This window comes from Diaphorina citri, unplaced genomic scaffold (assembly GCF_000475195.1).
Source record: "Diaphorina citri unplaced genomic scaffold, Diaci psyllid genome assembly version 1.1 scaffold57, whole genome shotgun sequence".
Lineage (NCBI taxonomy): Eukaryota > Metazoa > Arthropoda > Insecta > Hemiptera > Psyllidae > Diaphorina > Diaphorina citri.
In genome coordinates, this window is record NW_007377494.1 from 27 (window position 1) to 23,084 (window position 23,058).

The window sequence follows — 23,058 nt, forward strand, 5'->3', positions numbered from 1 at the left end:
AATTCCAAACTTATGAACAAATAGATAACAAAAAAAAAAAAAAACTTGAGCTGCACACATTTAAATTTTCCCGCTATTTATCAGTAATCCTATTGGTTAAAATGAAAAACCTCCCAAAATACTAGATCAGATGATAACAGTCATGTAAAGCAACTTACTGCTTCATAGATTTCATTATTTTATTTGTACAGATCAAGGTCTAAAACTTGCCTTCAATTAGTGTAATTAATCAATTAATCTAATATTAGTTCCTGATAAAATCTTTAAGTGTATTAACCTTGGAAGCTGTGAACATGTGTTAATGAATTCATCTGGATGGAAATACATGTGTATTAAGTGTATTAACCTTGGAAGCTGTGAACATGTGTTAATGAATTCATCTGGATGGAAATACATTTCATACTTTATTAAAAATGGCTAAATAGCAGAGCACTGCATTATGTTTGAGTCATCAGTCATTATGAACTGTGAGAAGTAGAGATAAAAATGTAGAACTGCTCTGTTACAACTTGACTCTTAGTAGTCTTAGTAACTGTTTCTGAATTTATCATTATCAGTTCTTCCCAATTCACTCTGGTTCATTAAGAACATTGATAAGTTTTGAAGAGGGCACTGTTTCTGAATTTATCATTATCAGTTCTTCCCAATTCACTCTGGTTCATTAAGAACATTGATAAGTTTTGAAGAGGGCAATATTCTATGGTCATGTGATCATTTGTCCACTATTGTATTGAATACAAAAGCTGCAAATTAAACATACTTACCTACCCTAGTTCACAAATTTAGTTCGATAATATTTCTTTTTCCTTTTCAATAGATTAAACTTTATAGTGAATAATTATGTGTGCTAAGACTAAGGAGATACCCATAACTATCCATAGTAAAGGATTTCAGTGAAATTTTAAACAAGGCTTTATGAACAAATTGGTTTTGAGGCTAAGACTAAGGAGATACCCATAACTATCCATAGTAAAGGATTTCAGTGAAATTTTAAACAAGGCTTTATGAACAAATTGGTTTTGAATTCTTTTCTTTCAGACAAAACAATGTGTAAATAATATTTGTAAATCAAATCAAAATAAATAAAAATGAATCTATCCAATGAAAAAATGAATGGTGATAGTGTTTCAACCTATGATTTGAAACCTATTCACAAGAGCAAGTCTTTCAGTACATTTACCAATAGTAGTCACAAAATATCAAATTGGTTCTCAACTTTGACAGAAAGGAAATCATCGGTCAAATTATCAAAAAGTATAACTCTAGGTAAGTATTCAAATGATGTACTCAACCCTTAGAATTCAAAGCTAATGAAAGTAGTGGAGATTCTGGACTCTTTTCTTGATAGCTTTAAACTTTTTGAATTAAAAGGCACCCTGTTCTTGGCATAATACTGTGACTGTGGCACTAAAGTTAAAAAGCTGGTATTAGCCACAGCCAAATGCTCCTAAGTGGTTATAAAGGAAGATTCAAGAGAGAAAACATGGAGCAGTTAAGTCATTAATAAATAATTAGCTCCTGATAGCTTTAAACTTTTTGAATTAAAAGGCACCCTGTTCTTGGCATAATACTGTGACTGTGGCACTAAAGTTAAAAAACTGGTATTTGCCACAGCCAAATGCTCCTAAGTGGTTATAAAGGAAGATTCAAGAGAGAAAACATGGAGCAGTTAAGTCATTAATAAATAATTAGCTCCTCCCAATTATGACTTTGTATTAGGTTAGGTAACTGATTGATTTTTTTTTCTAAATAAAATTCTAGGTGTTGTTCATGAAAACCCCAAAATTGGGTCTGAAGAAGAACTAGAGGAAGTTCAAGACAATTTGTCCAAACCGGTTGAAGTTGTCAAAGTGAGACAAAGGCCAAAACGATCAAGTGAAGATATCAACAAACGTCTTTCATTACCTGCAGATCTACATCTTCCTGAGTCATTCTTAGCAAAGACCAACATTATTGATGCTCCGTTAACAAGATCCTCTCGGAGGCAGTCATTGTCAGAGATAGGTTTTGGTAGAATTGAAAGCTATTTCAAACTTGATAAACTTGGTCAAGTAAGTTCTGATTAATTTAGTTCAGACTTCTCATTTGTAGCTCTAATGTGAAGTTTTGGTTTTAGACATTAACATTCCTCCTCCTCCATTCAGTCCTCAAATGAGCCCTCTCTGAAGTAAACACTCTGATGGTGAAAATTCACTCAGAAAAGTAATCTCAAGAACTTTTCAAGTAATTTTCATACTTCAATTGACAGAGTTATCTACTTCAGATGAACAAGCATCTAGTGTGTGGGTGTGTCATGAATGAATAATAGGTTTGAATAATACCTAAGTACAACAGTGATTCAATTGGGAAACCACACCCAGACAAAGATAACACATTTGAGCTTATTTGCTTAGTGAGTTGCTCTTTACTAAAACAATAATCAATATTCTTGTTCTTAGATAATGCATGTATTGTGTCTCTCTCAATATGATGTAGGAATCAATAGATAAGGATTTGGCAGGAAAAATGGGAATGGTCCCCCCCCCCCCCCCCCAATAGGTAACTAAAGTTGACAAAGATGTTGACTTTATCTGAGATGTTTTCACATTTTCCCAAAATGTTGATTTGTAACCAAGGAAATCAAAATAGACTGGGTGAACCAAAAGGTACAACAGTATGCTATCAATTTTGGTTTGTTTTAGGGTACTTATGCAACCGTGTTTAAAGGAAAGTCCCGTCTTACTGATAATCTGGTTGCATTGAAAGAAATCAAACTAGAACACGAGGAGGGAGCTCCATGCACTGCCATTAGAGAAGTTTCATTGCTTAGAGAATTAAGACATGCAAATATAGGTGAGTAATAGTTTGTTTGTAATTTCAATATTTACAGAAGTATAAACTTTAATGGATTTCACCAATATTTTTTCAGTCCTTAGAAGGCCTACAGTAAGCTACAGTGTGTCAAGTTCCATTTGATTTGTATTTTCTTAACAGGGCCGTTAAGCTAACAGGCTGTTAGGAGCTGAAAAGAAGGTTGGTGAAATCCACCATTATTCTCATTTCTAAGGGACTTTGGCCACAGTTGGGTTCTAGAGAATGTCCAAGGCTTTAAGGCTACCATCCACTTGTAATATGTATGTATATTGAACTGTAAACCTTGGAAAAAGGGCTCTGAGTGTCAGAATATTTACTTATCTATTTATTAATGTTATCAACTGTTTTATGTTCATCTGTTGTACTGTGAAATTTGTTTCAGTCACTCTTCATGATATCATTCATACTGAAAAATGTTTAACCTTAGTCTTCGAATATTTGGAGAAGGATTTGAAACGATACATGGATGATTGTAGTAACATCCTGAGCATGAACAATGTAAAGGTAAGTTAAATTATGTAGCATAATATATAATGAATTAAACAAGTCTTAAGTAAGAGGAAAAAAAGTTTGCATGAAAACATTTTTTCCTTTTTACTCCACCTCTAAATGTAAGGAAAAAAGATTCTAGGTACTCGTATATCATCTCAAGAACGATTTCACTTTTCGAAAAACACTAAGAACCTCTAGTTTTATTAGGGGTCATGTGCATAATTGAAATTCCTTCAATTTTGCTTTGTTTTAGGGTACTTATGCAACCGTGTTTAAAGGAAAGTCCCGTCTTACTGATAATCTGGTTGCATTGAAAGAAATCAAACTAGAACACGAGGAGGGAGCTCCATGCACTGCCATTAGAGAAGTTTCATTGCTTAGAGAATTAAGACATGCAAATATAGGTGAGTAATAGTTTGTTTGTAATTTCAATATTTACAGAAGTATAAACTTTAATGGATTTCACCAATATTTTTTCAGTCCTTAGAAGGCCTACAGTAAGCTACAGTCTGTCAAGTTCCATTTGATTTGTATTTTCTTAACAGGGCCGTTAAGCTAACAGGCTGTTAGGAGCTGAAAAGAAGGTTGGTGAAATCCACCATTATTCTCATTTCTAAGGGACTTTGGCCACAGTTGGGTTCTAGAGAATGTCCAAGGCTTTAAGGCTACCATCCACTTGTAATATGTATGTATATTGAACTGTAAACCTTGGAAAAAGGGCTCTGAGTGTCAGAATATTTACTTATCTATTTATTAATGTTATCAACTGTTTTATGTTCATCTGTTGTACTGTGAAATTTGTTTCAGTCACTCTTCATGATATCATTCATACTGAAAAATGTTTAACCTTAGTCTTCGAATATTTGGAGAAGGATTTGAAACGATACATGGATGATTGTAGTAACATCCTGAGCATGAACAATGTAAAGGTAAGTTAAATTATGTAGCATATAATGAATTAAACAAGTCTTAAGTAAGAGGAAAAAAAGTTTGCATGAAAACATTTTTTCCTTTTTACTCCACCTCTAAATGTAAGGAAAAAAGATTCTAGGTACTCGTATATCATCTCAAGAACGATTTCACTTTTCGAAAAACACTAAGAACCTCTAGTTTTATTAGGGGTCATGTGCATAATTGAAATTCCTTTCTCCTAGATTTGGAGGTTCAGTTAGGTAGGTATCCAGAATAGATTTAGGGTTGAAGAATAGGAGAGAGAGCACATATTCGACATTTTTATACATTCAGTAATTTGTCTTTTTTTTTTTTAATCGTTCGTGTTTCTTTTTCAGTTGTTCCTGTTTCAATTACTGAGAGGTTTAGCATATTGTCATAGTAGAAGAATATTGCATAGAGATTTGAAGCCTCAGAATTTACTTATCAACGAACGCGGGGAATTAAAGGTGAGTTTTATGAAACCACAGATAAGGTTCGTTCTCGGAACGGCTGACTTTCTCCTATCCTGCCCTCCTCTCTTCTATTTCAGGACGATAAGACCTTCGTTGCTACAGTTCCCTCTGTCAAATTGACGGGAGTGTTTGGGAGGGGGGAGTCTCCATATTATTGGCAGATGTCTCTCTTCTATTTCGGGACGACAAGACCTTCGTTGCTACAGTTCCCTCTGTCAAATTGACGGGAGTGTTTGGGAGGGGGGAGTCTCCATATTATTGGCAGATGGAGGGGGTATTCTCTAAATTATAGGCAGATACTTGTATTGTATTAATGTAACATTACTGTATTTAGGGCCTCCCAGCGCTGTGTGGAGGCTGCATGGGTGGGATGTACTTGAAGGTTAGATGACACAAAGGCTGATATGACCTTGGTTAAAAAGTTTGCCCTTCACTGCTTGATCTATACTTAACACTTTAGTGCGTGTTTATTGTCCATGTATTCTCTAAATTATAGGCAGATACTTGTATTGTAACATTACTGTATTTAGGGCCTCCCAGCGCTGTGTGGAGGCTGCATGGGTGGGATGTACTTGAAGCTTAGATAACACAAAGGCTGATATGACCTTGGTTAAAAAGTTTGCCCTTCACTGCTTGATCTATACTTAACACTTTAGTGCGTGTTTATTGTCCATACTACCTAACTGATGTATATTATTGGTTTCATGATTCCAGCTAGCAGATTTTGGTTTAGCCAGAGCAAAGTCAGTACCTACTAAAACGTTTTCAAATGAAGTTGTGACCCTGTGGTATAGGCCTCCGGATGTACTCTTGGGTTCGACTGAATATTCTACTTCCATTGATATGTGGTGAGTCAAAGATTCGGATTAGCAAATTTATATTTAGCATGTTTCATGATTATTCATCTACATAGGTTTCCGTACTAGTTGTACGCGATTACGGATGCTGGCTACGGTACTTCGCGTCGTCATTAAAAGCGATAATAATCAATATTCTGACCAAAGAAATGTCTTATCAATATCTTCTCCAGAAATGGATTTTTGGACATGTGTTCAAACGCCGTATTGCTTGTGATATTACTTGAGTGCTGAGCTAGGATTTTTGTTTGAATTCGCAGGGGCGTTGGTTGTATCTTTCACGAAATGTCATCCGGTAGACCTCTATTTCCCGGATCGACGATTGAGGACGAGCTAAGACTTATCTGTTCAATTCTGGGCCCGCCTCCCGACGAACTCAAATCAAAACTGGAATTTTGCATCACGCCCGTCTATCCATCGGAGAGCAAGCTGCAACTATTGGCACCCGAACAGATGGACAGCGATGCACTGGATCTTGTACAGAAGTTCCTAATGTACGACGCTAAGCAGCGCATCTCTGCGGCCAACGCCATGAGACATCCTTACTTCAATTCCCTCGGCCCTCAGGTCCATGAGTTGTCCGATACACAGTCTATTTTCTCTCTGCCCCATATCAAGCTTACGAGCAATCCCACGGATGGCGGTCTGCTGCCGTTCTATGGACAGAAGAGTGAGAAGCGTTGGACAGGGTTGTCGCGACGTCAGAGCATGTTGCTTTGACTCATCCGTTTCGTTTCAAGTCAGGTTGGTGATACTTACTTCGGTTCACTGTACGTTAGAAAACTGTTTCTGTAAAATCCGTATTTCCCCCCTCCCATATTAAGGTCTAAAACTTGCCTTCAATTAGTGTAATTAATCAATTAATCTAATATTAGTTCCTGATAAAATCTTTAAGTGTATTAACCTTGGAAGCTGTGAACATGTGTTAATGAATTCATCTGGATGGAAATACATTTCATACTTTATTAAAAATGGCTAAATAGCAGAGCACTGCATTATGTTTGAGTCATCAGTCATTATGAACTGTGAGAAGTAGAGATAAAAATGTAGAACTGCTCTGTTACAACTTGACTCTTAGTAACTGTTTCTGCTCCCATATTTTGAAAAGATTTATATGAAATGAGAATATTTAAGTTTTTAATGAGACCTCTTTTTAAAATAGCAAAAAAGCTTGTCCCATATTTTGAAAAGATTTATATGAAATGAGAATATTTAAGTTTTTAATGAGACCTCTTTTTAAAATAGCAAAAAAGCTTGGCATTGAGGCCTGTATTCTGGCTAGTTATATGTATATTTCTTTTTAATCAGGATTTGTGCTTTTAACTACATGACGGTCCTCAGAGAACTAGTTTAATCTTTCTTTAAAATAATAAAATTTCAGGTACAAAAGTAGTAAGTAGTCATGTGAAAAACAATTTGAACCTCTATCTAACAATACAATTAACTTTTTGTTGATTTTTAGCCCGTCCTTCCTTTATTATTACGATAGTAATAAAAAAAGGTATATTGGACGGGCTATTGTATTCGCTTCGGTGTCGTCTGTCACTCTGTCTGCCCCCATAGAAGGACTTATCCAAACCTGGTCGACCTATATATCAAACTAAAGGTCTTTTTACCAGGAACACGAAAATGGTGGTGCAAATTTTGTCCAGAGAACCAAAAAACTGGTTTTTTGGGGATTTTTTTCTGTGTGCTGATACGACACTTGCAGATATTCTTTTTGTTTTTTTATAAATTTATTTTTTAAACTTTAATGTTGAATACTTTTATTTCTACTCGATAAACTCTTATAATAATTATTTGAATTAACAATAATTTGTATAAATCATAAAAAGATTTACATTCTTCCTACCAATCCTACCCAATAACAATATTACCTATAAATTAAATCTATACTCTCTACACTCTTAAGTAAAATAAAGGGATGAAGGAAAGTAGTAAATATTAGATAATTCTCGTTACTTGATTATACTATAGTACCTCATTTTGTGTCCTACGTACTTTTTAAATATAAATAAACACTAACCTGATTTGTGCCCGTCCATACATTTTTAAATAACGTGAAATCAAAATTTCATGCTCAAAATTATTAAGGAAATACCCTACCTAATTGTGTACTGAATTTCAGTTTGAAGATTTATTTTTTTGTGTCGATTTATTTTTCTTTTTGTTTTCTGGTTGTTTTCTTACACTTTTCTGATTTGTCTAAAAAGTCTGAATGATTTTCAATCAAATTATTGTCGTTTACAAAAAGTTAGGTCTTGGTTACTTGGGAAGTAGTATGAGCTCATTTCCTTGGTTATTCCGTCCATAAAACTGAAGGGAATATACACGATTTTCTTACACTTTTCTGATTTGTCTAAAAAGTCTGAATGATTTTCAATCAAATTATTGTCGTTGACAAAAAGTTAGGTCTTGGTTACTTGGGAAGTAGTATGAGCTCATTTCCTTGGTTATTCCGTCCATAAAACTGAAGGGAATATACACGACATAGGTACATTTTTCTTCAGTATGTTAGATGCTGCTTGTCTAATAACATCTCTATTAAAAAGTGAGCCCTTATGATGTTTGATTGAAAACCGCGTTTTCTTCTCGTTCTTTTTAGATCTCAATATTATCCATACAAAAAAGAAGGATAAAAATGTTAAACTCCTCATTGACAGTTCACAACTGTTATTTATAAAATACATAGGACGTGATACTGTCTCATACAGTCTCTACCATCAAATGGTATGATCTCTTAATTAATATAACATTTCTTATAGAAATTCAATTCCCAACAGGCAATCATTTATTAGGTTGTTTCTTGACCTCAAAACAGGTACAAGACTACGGTCATAATTTTGCTACCTTGTTTGAATTACGTTTAAATACTCGAAACTCGGGTTTGATCAGTTAAATAGATCTTCTATTTGATTTTCTACTTGAAAGCAAGGCTAATCTAAAGTCTAGGTCTATTCTTTTCAAACAGTATAGGTTTATTTGTTCATAACTACAGACCTAACTTTACAAAAAAATTACTTTGCATTTACTTCAGTTTAGCATTTACTTTAGACAATTTTGAAGTTGATTAGTTGAAATAATTTATTTTCATGTTTTCCTACGTTTTTCTTCAGTATGTTAGATGTTGCTTGTCTAATAACATCTCTATTAAAAAGTGAGCCCTTATGATGTTTGATTGAAAACCGCGTTTTCTTCTCGTTCTTTTTAGATCTCAATATTATCCATACAAAAAAGAAGGATAAAAATGTTAAACTCCTCATTGACAGTTCACAACTGTTATTTATAAAATACATAGGACGTGATACTGTCTCATACAGTCTCTACCATCAAATGGTATGATCTCTTAATTAATATAACATTTCTTATAGAAATTCAATTCCCAACAGGCAATCATTTATTAGGTTGTTTCTTGACCTCAAAACAGGTACAAGACTACGGTCATAATTTTGCTACCTTGTTTGAATTACGTTTAAATACTCGAAACTCGGGTTTGATCAGTTAAATAGATCTTCTATTTGATTTTCTACTTGAAAGCAAGGCTAATCTAAAGTCTAGGTCTATTCTTTTCAAACAGTATAGGTTTATTTGTTCATAACTACAGACCTAACTTTACAAAAAAATTACTTTGCATTTACTTCAGTTTAGCATTTACTTTAGACAATTTTGAAGTTGATTAGTTGAAATAATTTATTTCCATGTTTTCCCCTTCCTTCGGAGTGTTGTTTTTATTTAACACAATCTTATTCTACTTACCTCTTTATTTCCAATTTGGAAATGAACTAATCGAAAAATAATAATGTTTTTCGAGGAGATCGTCGCCTCCTCCTTTGCCGGAAGCTGTTTACATTTACCTACAAGCATCCTGATTGGTTAAGAGCTAGAGATGTTCCTTAACTTTGCTGAATACTCTAATCAGGGTTTGAGAAAATTTAAAAAAGCTGCAGACAACGGAGGAGACATTTTCTTTTTAGAAAACAAAACAAAAATATCATCTTGTACCATGTTTTCCCCTTCCTTCGGAGTGTTGTTTTTTATTTAACACAAACTTATTCTACTTACCTCTTTATTTCCAATTTGGAAATCAACTAATCGAAAAATAATAATGTTTTTCGAGGAGATCGTCGCCTCCTTTGCCGGAAGCTGTTTACATTTACAAGCATCCTAATTGGTTAAGAGCTAGAGAGCTAGGTTAAGAGCTTCCTCAACTTTGCTGAATACTCCAATCAGGGTTTGAGAAAATTTAAAAAAGCTGCAGACAACGGAGGAGACATTTTCTTTTTAGAAAACAAAACAAAAATATCATCTTGTATTATGAATATTGATCAATAGGAACTGATGTCTTCCTAATGTATCCATTATGTAGATTTTCATGAAGACAGATTATCTCACTTAGCTACCTAATTTTTACCTCATACGACAGTAAGATAAGAAGATCAAAGGGAGGTCGATTAATAGCTGTTTATGATAGGATAGTGTCCTTTTGAAAACATCAAATGAATCCCAACCTTTTGTTTTTATGTATGAAATCTTTAAATGAGGATATGAACCTCAGTTTATCCCATTGCCTCAAAATTTCTCAACCTTTGCATACTGTCAAATAGCCAACAGCAAAAGGTACTTCCTCACTAGCTACTTCTCGACCTCTTCCCCATTTTTTGACCCCTTGTCACGTATACGTTTATAATAACCCTATAAAATAATAGTAATTAGGGAGTTGGACCTTATCTAATACCTTTATAATTTTATTATGTATGTCAATGTAAATGTTGTGTTTTATGTCGAGCTCTAGGCCTGTCACACATTTTGAGGGTGTCGAAATTACAATTTACCTAGACTTCAGCTAAATTTTCTGTACCTACTGAATATTTTTCCCCACTGATAACAGCTAAGATCTAAGGCTTGACTCAATTGTTCTTGTGGATGCGAAAAGTCCTGCTTGAACTTTTTGATCCTGCTGGGCATTGAAGCTGGGTCTCCTGCATAGTAAGCCAGTTTCATAGCTAGGTAGATTGTTTTGTTTTAGTATTACTCTGGAAACGCGTGCGGGCAATACTGCAGGAAGATCACTTCTGATTTTAAAATATACTCGTATACCTTAAGCAAATGATCCAACGTAATACCTCTTTTTATACAATAGTCGGTATTGTGGCTTGTTACAGACCATTAATCCTCTCACTGTAATATATCCTCTGGGAACTATACTCCCACAGGCATATTTGGCTTCTTCAAACTTTTGTATATAGGTTTTCTGTCTAAATCACTATTTTAACTAGAGTTTAATATGGAATATCCATATACTCATATGTTTGCCTAATATATCTACTAATCCAAATATTTGTACTTTGCAAATAATTCGGTCTCTAGTTGACACAAATAGATGGTTATATTTATTCATAATAGAATAATTAACTTTCCTCATCCTATAGGAAGGAAAGTAATGTAATCGGGTCAAATTTTCGATGGTCAGATTTTAGTGCCAAAACACGTTTTGAGGTCCCTAGAGCCTAAATCCAAAGTTTCAGCCATTGGTCCGTGTGTGTGTCTGTCTGTCTGTGTGTCTGTCTGTCTGTAAACAAAATATCTCGAGAACGGTAAGAGCTAGACACTTGAAATTTGGTATGCAGATGTCAAATGTGACAAGGACGCGACACGAAACTTTTGGTTAAGATCGGAGCAACGATTGGCGGCATTTTACCGCTTTTTGGCGGTTTTCGGTGTAATTTAACAATATCTCGGGAACGGTATAAGCTAGAGACTTGAACCCAAGGAATGAAAGCACTTAGCTCTTGGTCTAATTTTTAATATACATGCAATAGGAAAAAATAATTAACGCTCGTCTTACGAATTTCATTAATTCTTTACCTGCATCTGCACCTGAAAAATGTAATTTTGATTTAAAATACATCACGCACACTAGGGAGTCTAGGGACCATTGTCATTTCATTAAGTAGCTACCCAAGCTTAACAAAAAAGAGAAAAAAATGTGTAAAATAGCATTTTATTGTACATGAGTGTTGCAACATTTAATGTGAACTCACGAGGTCGACTATGTGTGGACACAGCTTAATAGGGTAAAACCGGTTGATTCGTTTAGCTCAAACTGTGTGCTGCAGAAAGATTAGATTCTTGAGAAGTGTTCCGCGGTGGCGACAACTTTGAGAAGCACTCTTTAAGGAGTTCACCATTAGTTATCTCCACCAAAATGTTGGTTGGCTGACTGCGGTTGAGCTGTTTCTAGATCTATTACTTTCTATTATTTTTTACTCTGTTCACCATTATCGTCATAGTTGGCGTTAGTCTGTTCAGCTTGGAATCCGTGTTCGGGATGGGCAGCATAATTGAACACCTGAAGTTTGCCATTGTCATCGTAATATCCATAATGCCCCTTCACATGACCTTCGCCATCTCGCTCCTCGTATCGGAATTGACGATTGTATCTGCGAACAGGAATGAGGAACTATGTATAAGAGCAGAGCTTCTCAAAGGAAAGTCGGGATTTTTTCTTAGATGAACATATATCACAAACATCACAATACTGATGAGACAAAGAAAAATTGCTGGCCAAATTTGAAAAAGGCCTGCGGCGCTATTAAAAGATCATTTATGTGCTAGGAGGTGTACTCAATTGTTCTTGTGGATGCGAAAAGTCCTGCTTGAACTTTTTGATCCTGCTGGGAATTGAAGCTGGGTCTCCTGCATAGTAAGCCAGTTTCATAGCTAGGTAGATTGTTTTGTTTTAGTATTACTCTGGAAACGCGTGCGGGCAATACTGCAGGATGATCATTTCTGATTTTAAAATATACTCGTATACCTTAGGCAAATGATCCAACGTAATACCTCTTTTTATACAATAGTCGGTATTGTGGCTTGTTACAGACCATTAATCCTCTCACTGTAATATATCATTGGAGTGATTCAATATTTTCATAATGGATAGTAAAAAGGCTAAGGTTGTTTATTTCCCTTATTGTACATTGAGTTCTTTCTGTTTTGTCTTTTTGTTTCTGTTTGTAAGTAATGTTTTCTTTCTTTTATAAATGTATTATTGTGTGTTTCTCAATGGTACTCTGGATATTTGATTTGAATTTAGTGAGAATTTACAAATAAACTAAAGAAATTAATTCTAAATAATGTTAATGGCTAAAGTTGTTTCTTGATTTACTCGGTATATGGTTAAGTCTCTTATCTTGGGAAATTCCTACAGAGTAAGAATTCTAAATATGTACCAAGAGGCTCGCTTGGCTCTGGTACTGATCTACCGAGGATGACAACAAACGTCGACGACAAACTTCGCGGTGACCTCAAACGTTGCGCTGACCTCAAACGCCGACGACAAACGTCGCGTCGCGCCTCAGAGGTAAAAGTCAACATGCCTTAAGGGAAAATAAACATATTTCAACTCTTTTAAACATATTATAATCTAACTTTTTTTTTATTTATGAACAAATCTGAAAATAGTTTATATATTTCTTTCCATCATAGTGGCTACAATATAAAACAAGTCCCTAACTAATGAACAAATTTCAACTCTTTTAAACATATTATAATCTAACTTTTTTTTATTTATGAACAAATCTGAAAATAGTTTATATATTTCTTTCCATCATAGTGGCTACAATATAAAACAAGTCCCTAACTAATGTCACAGAAGAGAAAGAAGAATGTAGAATAAAAAAATAGGTATGTGAAATTATTATAAACAATGAAATTGCCATGAAATAATCTTAGCAACAGTCGCTTTGTCCATACATAGTTGACTTCGTTGATTGACGAAGTGAAGAGGAAGTGTATGGTTTCAGTCGATCGCCGAGGTCGACTATGTGTGGACACAGCTTAATAGGTTAAAACCGGTTGATTCGTTTAGGACAGTTCTTCTCAAACTCAAACTGTGTGCTGCAGAAAGATTAGATTCTTGAGAAGTGTGCCGCGGTGGCGACAACTTTGAGAAGCACTGGTCAAAGAGTTCACCATTAGTTATCTCCACCAAATGTTGGTTGGCTAACTGCGGTTGAGCTGTTTCTAGATCTATTTTTTACTCTGTTCACCATTATCGTCATAGTTGGCGTTAGTCTGTTCAGCTTGGAATCCGTGTTCGGGATGGGCAGCATAATTGAACACCTGAAGTTTGCCATTGTCATCGTAATATCCATAATGCCCCTTCACATGACCTTCGCCATCTCGCTCCTCGTATCGGAATTGACGATTGTATCTGCGAACAGGAATGAGGAACTATGTATAAGAGCAGAGCTTCTCAAAGGAAAGTCGGGATTTTTTCTTAGATGAACATATATCACAAACATCCCAATACTGATGAGACAAAGAAAAATTGCTGGCCAAATTTGAAAAAGGCCTGCGGCGCTATTAAAAGATCATTTATGTGCTAGGAGGTGCCGCGGAAAAACAGGACTCTTGAAAAGGGGCAGCGCTGGCAACATCTTTGAGAAGCACTGTGACTCGAACTAGCTCTAAAGGTCCACACATAGTCGATGCCGTCGATCGACAAGTTGAATCTATGTCATCGAGGCAGTGTACGGTTTCAGTCGACATCGATCGACGGCGCCGAACCATTAAGAAATAATAGCTTACCCTGCTCCCGTGTCATATCCAAATTTGTAAGATTCTGGACCTCCTTGGCCATGCATTTGGAACTCCACTCTCTGTCCGTCACTGTTTTGTATCACAGATTTCGTCTGCTCCTGAGGGTCCGCTTGCAGATCCTGAAAGGAAATTTAAAGTAAAGAGAGTGAAAATTTCAAAAAGATCGAACTGAAAATGTGAATGAGCTAGTTCTAGAATAAGTTTCAGATAGGCAGGCACCTACTCGTACTTCATCTCATTCGCTACCTCTCAGAAGCCTATTTATTATTATTTATATTGCATAGAACTTACATGCTGAACATCCACATGATTGGAGCCAAGAGGCTTGTAGTCATCGAATGGTTTTGTCATTTCTACGGACTCTCCCGAAATCCCTTTCTTTTCCCAGCTCCCTCCGTATTCCATCTGTTCTAGCTTGTGATTCTTCGGTATGGGAGGGTAATTGTCGTGTATAAACTTCTCGTAGCCTTCTCCAGAGAATGAAAAGGGAGGAGGCTCTTTTACATTTTTCTTGATTTTTGCCTTGTACATGGGGTAAGGCCTTGTATAACTCTCCAATCTACTTTCCTCTATTTTGTTATTCTTGTGTTTATTTTTGATTTTCTTGAGTTTTCTTTTCCTCGGGGATTCATCATCATCCGCATCTTCATTATCATCTTCATCTTATAGCCTTCTCCAGAGAATGAAAACGGAGGAGGCTCTTTTACATTTTTCTTGATTTTTGCCTTGTACATGGGATAAGGCCTTGTATAACTCTCCAATCTGCTCTCCTCTATTTTATTATTCTTGTGTTTATTTTTGATTTTCTTGAGTTTTCTTTTCCTCGGGGATTCATCATCATCCGCATCTTCATTATCATCTTCATCTTTATCACTCTTTTCCTCGTACTCATATTCGTAATCTTCTTTGGTGTTCTTATCATCTTCTTCGTCTTCTGACTCGTTTTTCTTCTTTTTCTTTTTTCGCTTTTCTTTTTGATTTACGAACTTGTTGAATTGTTTCAGAAGGTTTCTATTGTGTTTAAGATCATTAATCGTGTAAGGGCCAACAGTAGAGTATGGGTTATGATAGTCGTGATAGTAAAGTGGTGGTACCCTGGGTGGAACAAAGAGGTCATGAGCAGGGGGTGAGGTTTTGGTTGATCCTAATATGATAGGAGGATGATGGTCTACCAATGGTTGTAGGGAGTCTGCCAGAGGATCAACTAATGTTGGAAGGACGCGATATCTAGAGTTGGCTGGTGTTGTATATTTGATGATGTGTGTTGTGTGAGTATGGCCTTGCACAGGAGGCGAGGCGGATGCAAATATAGGTCTGACAGTGGCTATGAATTTCTTTACAGGAGGATAGCTTGGTGTAGGCTTCACGTAGATTTGTTGTTGATTGTAGAAAGGATAGGGGTGATGGGCATGAGGTACTTGGGAAGGAGTGGGCAGGGGAGGTCCAGAAGGTCGATGAATATTCTTGGCGTAATGTTTCTTAGTGTGCATGATATCTGAATCAATAGGAGCAATATGTTCCACCCCTGGTGGGAAATAGGTGAGTTCAGGCTCCTCAAAGTATGTAGGACTGCTTGATGTCACATAATAGTCAATTGTAACCTCATTGGAAGGTGGAACTAAAGGGTTTAGATCTAACTTGGTGTGATGTATCTCCCCTGATGTATCAAACGGTTTCATGACGACATAATGGTTTGGATGAGGTGGATGTGATGGGTGAGGTATAGGAGGTGCATGTGCCTGGTGGGGAGGAGGGGGAGGATGAGCAAAGGGAGGAGGGTAGACGTAGGCAACCTGGTCATATTTAGGCTTGAGCTTTTTAACTTTCTGCACCGAGTGTCTTGATGGTGCAGCTTTCATCCCATAACTTCCGAACACATCTTGGTAGTTTCTTGTCCAAGGTTCAGCAATTGTGACTGGTTGATCATTGGAAGACGATGTTATCAAAGTGTTCTCTTGGGATTTGAAATTTGAACTGTCGTTCCAAGATGTACTGTATGATTCTGAGGTAATATTGACAGGAATATTGGATATGTTGGAAAGTATTGTAGTTCTTGTGGCTTGCAATACTATGGTGTTGTTCTTGTTAGAGAGACTAGCATCGGACAAGGAGGACGTGTTGTTATTAGAATATGGCATCAGAGTCGCAGGAGCTATGTCATGATTGGCTGCTGTTTCCAACGTGTGTGTCACATAGTATGGATATGACTTGTCAAAGTAATGGAGTAAACTGGACATGGGAAAGATTTGAGCTATCCCATTGCGAGATGTTACCATCAAGATCGAAAGTATCCATCTCTGAAAACATAAAATTGAAAACAGACAGTTAAACTTTCGATTTCAAGCAAAGCGCAACCCGTCAAAGCACCTGTGAAAAAGTTATCGAGATGTCTACTGGACCATGGAAGTAATAAACACTGGCATGATGGATTGATGGCATGGTTGTTTAATGTTTATATTTCATAAACTACGCCGCCGGATCAGGCAGGTATGGAGAATTAATTTCAAACACATCTCCAAGTGGATGAAAGAAAATATATCACTTTCTCTAATCAAACTACAGGCTGAGTAATTATTTCATCAACTGAGAAGGTTAATGAATTCATCCGAAGTAAAGAAGAAATCATTGAAGAGATTACCAGCAGCCGACATCCCGATAACCACAACAAATAGTTCGTGGTCAGTTATGACACTCGAACCTGGGGAAATATTCCAAGAGACGATGTCTCGAGATTTATGTAATGATAAACAAGACGAATTTTCCATTCAACTAATTAGGAAAAATCGTTTGTTCTAGTTAAAATCTTAACAATATAGATAGCTAATAAAATAAATTGTTCATTAAATATATAGTGGTTTGTGGCACGTAATGGGGTGAAGACTTTGGTAAATTAATCGTGTACGTAACTGTTCAATCTGTTCATCCTCTGAGGGGGAAAGATCAAAATTTACTGATGATTGCATCAGTGACTTAATTGTGACCATTCCAAAGAGACCTAAAATTTGATCTTTTATTGAAAATTTCGGCCACTTGAAAATAAAACTCATAGCAGATAAATGGTAGAAAATAACTTAGCTAGTCTATTATTTAATTACTGCAAAGAAGTAGGTACTTTCGCACACGTACTACAGAAGTTCCGAGTACATAAAAAATCCTTTTCTACATACCTACATTAGATCTGATTTCCGAGTGTTGGATGTACCTACTTGACTAATTTTTGATGGACGTTTCTGCCTGAGAAGGAAATTCACGTTATTTCTGGTAAAGATATCTTGACATACTTCATAATGATACCAACCTACCATGATAGTTTTCAAAGTTTCTCATGTCTTGTAGAAATCTTCCGGTCTCAAAGAGAAAGTAGAATATTCCAGATTATAACAGAAAGTGGAGGAAACTTTTGGTAGTTCTCTAATTCTAATACAAAAGAAAAAATCCACTTAGCTGTATCATTTCTGTAATTTTGGAAATAAAGATAGGAATTTCTTTCATTTTGAAATGTTAGACGTGTCTAATCTTGGTGGATTTTGTCCTTTTTAAATTGGAACTTTTATCTCTAATGTCATCTTTGCCAAGGCAAAAAATACATATTGAGCTTTTTGGACCCTTGCCGAGATGTTAACGTCGTTGTTTTATCCTTCTCACATCTTACACTATTTATAATTTTAACAAACCGCCTTATCCTGGGAACTATACTCCCACAGGCATATTTGGCTTCTTCAAACTTTTGTATATAGGTTTTCTATCTAAAAAAAAAAAAACTAAATCACTATTTTAACTAGAGAGTAATATGGAATATCCATATACTCATATGTTTGCCTAATATACTAATCCAAATATTTGTACTTTGCAAATAATTCGGTCTCTAGTTGACACAAATAGATGGTTATATTTATTCATAATAGAATAATTATTATTATCTATGATGATATTTTTATAGTGATGTTATCATGTTACCCAGATTACAGTTTATTGTCCCAGTCACCTATAATCGCTCATCAAGACCACAAAATACCAAACATTTTCGTGTTTACCCAGTTGCGTGCTTCTACATATTGTTAAGTGACCTGAAACGATTGTGCTCCCATGACTATATGCTTGGGTGTATTCTGCGGGTACAATGCGTATTTCAGGATCATTATCTCTTTGTTTTATACAATCAATTATCTCTGTGATCGCACAAGCTGGATCGGAATATATGAAGGAATTCAGGCGGTAATCCAAGTTATGTAAATCTAATGGAAAAGAATCAATTGAACTCTCTAATTTGTTTGTCTGTTATGTGGACTGATTGTTATAGCTTCCATTTGATGTTTTAGTTGACAACTTTAAGGAAAAGAATCAATTGAACTCTCTAATTTGTTTGTCTGTTATGTGGACTGATTGTTATAGCTTCCATTTGATGTTTTAGTTGACAACTTCAATTTTTATTACTGGGACAGATCAATAAAGCGTGCAAAACCTTTTTTTTTTCTAAAAGATACATCTACAAATACATCATATGGTACCTACCTAATAATAAAAATAAGTAAATCTTTGGGTGAGAACCATATCTTGTAAGATATTGTTTCGTATAACACAACTTATGTACAATTGTATCTGTTGTAAATATTGTTACTAAAAGATACATCTACAAATACATCATATGGTACCTACCTAATAATAAAAATAAATAAATCTTTGGGTGAGAACCATATCTTGTAAGATATTGTTTCGTATAACGCAACTTACGTACAATTGTATCTGTTGTAAATATTGTTATCCAGAGTTTCCCAGTATCTCGCTGTAACCTCATTCATGAAGATTCAACTTGTCAGAGGTACATTTCTTCTCCTTACAATGTTTTTCTCAATTCAAATTTCAATTTGCATAACAATTCAGATTTCCCCGTTTTCACAATATTATTTCGAGAGTGGTAGCTATACAAAAGATAAAGTTGTCTCAAGTAGATATGCATCAACCCTTCACGATTCTGTGTCTCTTGACAAGTTTGTTTCTTCAAATTTCAGTTTGCAATGTGAAGAACGAAAAGGAAATAATATGTGTGCAGGATTTCTTGCCACAATCTTTGTCCTGTGCGTTTGAAACTCATTTATTAACATAAATTTTATTCAATAAAACTAAGGTCCTATGTGTGCAGGATTTCTTGCCACAATCTTTGTCCTGTGCGTTTGAAACTCATTTATTAACATAAATTTTATTCAATAAAACTAAGGTCAAACTCTCTGTGGTAAGATCGGGCATAAATAATTGGAAAAAAAAAGCTGTAATGACTCTCATGCACATAATCAAAGATGCAATAAAGAGATGTTAAAGCTGATAAATCTCCATGGATCTTGTCAATATGAATCCCAACAGCAAATCTCTAGATGCATTAACATCAACCAATCAAGCGTTAATACCTACTCGCAATAAGATCGGGCATAAATAATTGGAAAAAAGAAGCTGTAATGACTCTCATGCACTTAATCAAAGATGCAATAAAGAGATGTTAAAGCTGATAGATCTCCATGGATCTTGTCAATGTGAATACCAACAGCAAATCTCTAGATGCATTAACATCAACCAATCAAGCGTTAATACCTACTCGCAAATCAGGTAAGGTAAGCCAATTTCGTCCCTCTTGAAGAAAAGAAATAAGAGTCTGTCTAAAAATGAAAATGCAAGGGCTCTAGAATGCCAAAAAGAAAGCGCTTTCTACTCTGCTCTCTCTCTCTCTCTCTCTCTCTCTCTCATCTACTCATTGAAAATTTGGTACTTTTGATACAGCCACCACAAACATTGCCTCTTCCTCTTCTTCTTCCTTCCTTCGTTCCTTTCTATCCCTCTACCTACATACATGTAATTGGAAATTTGGTAATTCTGACACATCCACCATGCCTTTCACATCTCCCTCTCTCCAGGAAATAGTGTCCCAAATCTCTAGATGCATTAACATAAACCAATCAAGCGTTAATACCTAATACAAAATAAAGTACATTACCTATCACTTAACATGATTGTTTCTTTTTAGATTATTTCAGGCTACAAGTTTCTTTGAGCAAGCCTGATCTCCATGGATCTTGTCAATATGAATCCCAACAGCAAATCTCTAGATGCATTAACATCAACCAATCAAGCGTTAATACCTACTCGCAAATCAGGTAAGGTAAGCCAATGTCGCCCCTCTTGAAGAAAAGAAATAAGAGTCTGTCTAAAAATAAAAATGCAAGGGCTCTAGAATGCCAAAAAGAAAGCGCTTTCTACTCTGCTCTCTCTCTCTCTCTCATCTACTCATTGAAAATTTGGTACTTTTGATACAGCCACCACAAACATTGCCTCTTCCTCTTCTTCCTTCCTTAAAAATGCAAGGGCTCTAGAATGCCAAAAAGAAAGCGCTTTCTACTCTGCTCTCTCTCTCTCTCTCATCTACTCATTGAAAATTTGGTACTTTTGATACAGCCACCACAAACATTGCCTCTTCCTCTTCTTCTTCCTTCCTTCGTTCCTTTCTATCCCTCTACCTACATACATGTAATTGGAAATTTGGTAATTCTGACACATCCACCATGCCTTTCACATCTCCCTCTCTCTCCGGCTTAGCTTATCTATAGAGTAATTGGAAACCCAAGAGATTTTGATGGCGGACGAACCGAAAATTGATGTGAAGTCGCCAACATTCGAAAAACTTAGACCAATTGAGACGGTTAATTTGGGATAGCGAGCTATTCCAAATTCGAAATTCACTCACAGTTTTAATGGACATTGATAGGTAAGGAAAAATGTTAAGGCAAAGGATCAAAAACACTTGGATACTTACCAGTTTCATGATTCAAATTGTGTTGGACAATGAACTCAAAGTTTAGATCAACTCACTTATTGAGAATATAGCACATTTTACAAAAGGAAAATAAATTTAATAACACGAAAAAATAATAAAGAAAATATCTAGCAGAATCACTTTTCTTCAGATGTTCTATAAATTTTCACTGTTCACCACTAATGGAAGAAATTCGATGATCGAAAATATTTTCGTAGTAATTAAAGCGAGTTATTTTGCATAGCTGTTCAAATATTGGACACGCACTGGTTCATTTCTTCTCTTAATCTTCTCTCATCCTTGATCTATCCTGACTATAATAGTCATGTCCAAGCCACTAAATACTGACGAGAGAGAAGCACGAGTCTACCATTGGATCATTCACGAATAGCTGACTGCTGGGATTGTAACTTTACCTCGTAATATATTGAGTTTTTCCTGAGGAGGGATGTCTACCTGATCTACAAGCCGCAATTAGCATTGTTTTTGCTGACATAGTTATTACCAAGAAGAGTGCACTTTTATTGTGAAGAGGAGTGCATCTCCTTTAGATCTATAAGCAACATGGAGTAGTAATAGAGCAAATCACCAGCTCTGAATTTTCCGAAAAATCCAAATGGACACACTTACCGCTACCTAACTCGATTGGTATTCAATTAGCCATTGTCAATTAATGACAAATAGAAAAGCGCTCGGGGAAGGATTAGCACAAGACAACCTTACGGCTCACACTAGTTTGGTGCTTGTATAACAAATAGATCAAAAATAGAATAGTGTTGTAGTGGCTTCCGGAATATCCTGTGCCCAATGTATATCTAGCGGTAATATTAATGCAGGTGTGGTCTAGGTGGTATGAAATTAGGAAATGCATACATTAATCACCGTGCAGTTTTTCGATATTATCATCATTATCGATATTATCATCTTTATCGTCAAAATATATACTAACTCACTAAAGAGGCCAATTTCATGACAGGCTCCTCTCATCTTGAAAAACAGGCTGTTAAAACAAATGTTATTTATTTGAAAATAGCATGTAATAGAAGTATGTATGCGTCTATTGCACATAATACCACCTATTTGTATGTAAACTCACTAAATAGGCCAATTTCATGACAGGCTCCTCTCATCTTGAAAAACAGACTGTTAAAACAAATGTTATTTATTTGAAAATAGCATGTAATAGAAGTATGTATGCGTCTATTGCACATAATACCACCTATTTGTATGTTGTTATTACTTTGTACTATGTTACCGCTTGTTTTTAGCATGTAACGTGTGAGGTGTGAGCTCAATTTTTAAAATAAATATTCTTTGAAAATATTTCGACTAAATCTTTGTTATTAGTGTTTCTAAAATCTAAATGTTCAATAATAAATCATAAAACGTACGTTTCTCATGTGGTGACAAGGCGACATGTGTTGTGATTAATCACATAGAAAATCAATTCATTCATTATACATTATGCTCTTGTTATAACATTATGAGACAATGCGGAACAAATGTTTTAATGCTGTGGAAATGACCTTGAGAATATGATAAAATTGCGAACAAAATTTCGGCAAGTATTTTTACGGTTGAGCAATCTATACATCTGTGACAAAATGTGCTGTAGCTTTTTTGTCAGGGAACGAACTTGAAATTTTCAATAGTGCACCAACTCATCAATATTATAAAAAGTAAAAATAAACAGAGTTCCTTCAGGTTCAATTGATTCTACATAAATATTCTCTATAGGGCTAAGTTTAAGTCAAGGGTCAATTTTTAATTTGCAAAATAATTTGGCACTCGACCCAGCATATCATATGTAAAGAGGGGATTGCTGCCTAGGCGGCCCATAGCGGTAGAAATCTTTTCTATAAACATATTGTCGATTATCACCCTTAAAAACATTTTTCGAAATCACAATTTTTTTCAGTGCGTGGGTGAAATATAAAGTGTGAAATATCATATTAGCCATTTTTTTTTTACGAATTTTCTATTATTTATTTGTCGAATAAAAAATTGTGCTTACTTTTGTAAAAATAATGTTTTAACAAATCAGTGCGTG

At 35.4% G+C, this 23,058-nt stretch overlaps 2 protein-coding genes across 2 annotated transcripts; one reads left to right on the top strand and one right to left on the bottom strand.

Moving 5' to 3' along the window:
- Positions 1–1,002: 1,002 nt before the first annotated feature.
- On the top strand, positions 1,003–6,992 carry LOC103517770 (cyclin-dependent kinase 16-like). The gene is made up of 8 exons (XM_008482818.3): positions 1,003–1,266; positions 1,762–2,051; positions 2,682–2,832; positions 3,236–3,357; positions 4,635–4,745; positions 5,466–5,599; positions 5,869–6,429; positions 6,792–6,992. Exons 1-7 carry the CDS (start codon positions 1,089–1,091, stop codon positions 6,326–6,328), a joined length of 1,446 nt encoding a protein of 481 aa, XP_008481040.2. The 5' UTR covers positions 1,003–1,088; the 3' UTR covers positions 6,329–6,429; positions 6,792–6,992.
- A 7,786-nt stretch (positions 6,993–14,778) lies between these two features.
- LOC113470798 (mediator of RNA polymerase II transcription subunit 1.1-like) lies at positions 14,779–21,339 on the bottom strand. The gene is made up of 2 exons (XM_026829511.1): positions 21,009–21,339; positions 14,779–16,506 (listed from the first exon to the last, which is right to left on the bottom strand). The coding sequence occupies exons 1-2, from the start codon at positions 21,015–21,017 to the stop codon at positions 14,779–14,781; spliced, it is 1,737 nt and encodes a 578-aa protein (XP_026685312.1). The 5' UTR covers positions 21,018–21,339.
- Between the last annotated feature and the right edge of the window lie 1,719 nt (positions 21,340–23,058).

Excerpts from the sequence above, each read along its gene's own strand:
- LOC103517770 (XM_008482818.3), top strand. The coding sequence starts at position 1,089 with ATGAATCTATCCAATGAAAAAATGAATGGTGATAGTGTTTCAACCTAT. Across the intron at positions 3,358-4,634 it reads TGAGCATGAACAATGTAAAG|TTGTTCCTGTTTCAATTACT; the intron begins GTAAGTTAAATT and ends TTTCTTTTTCAG. Across the intron at positions 4,746-5,465 it reads ACGAACGCGGGGAATTAAAG|CTAGCAGATTTTGGTTTAGC; the intron begins GTGAGTTTTATG and ends TCATGATTCCAG.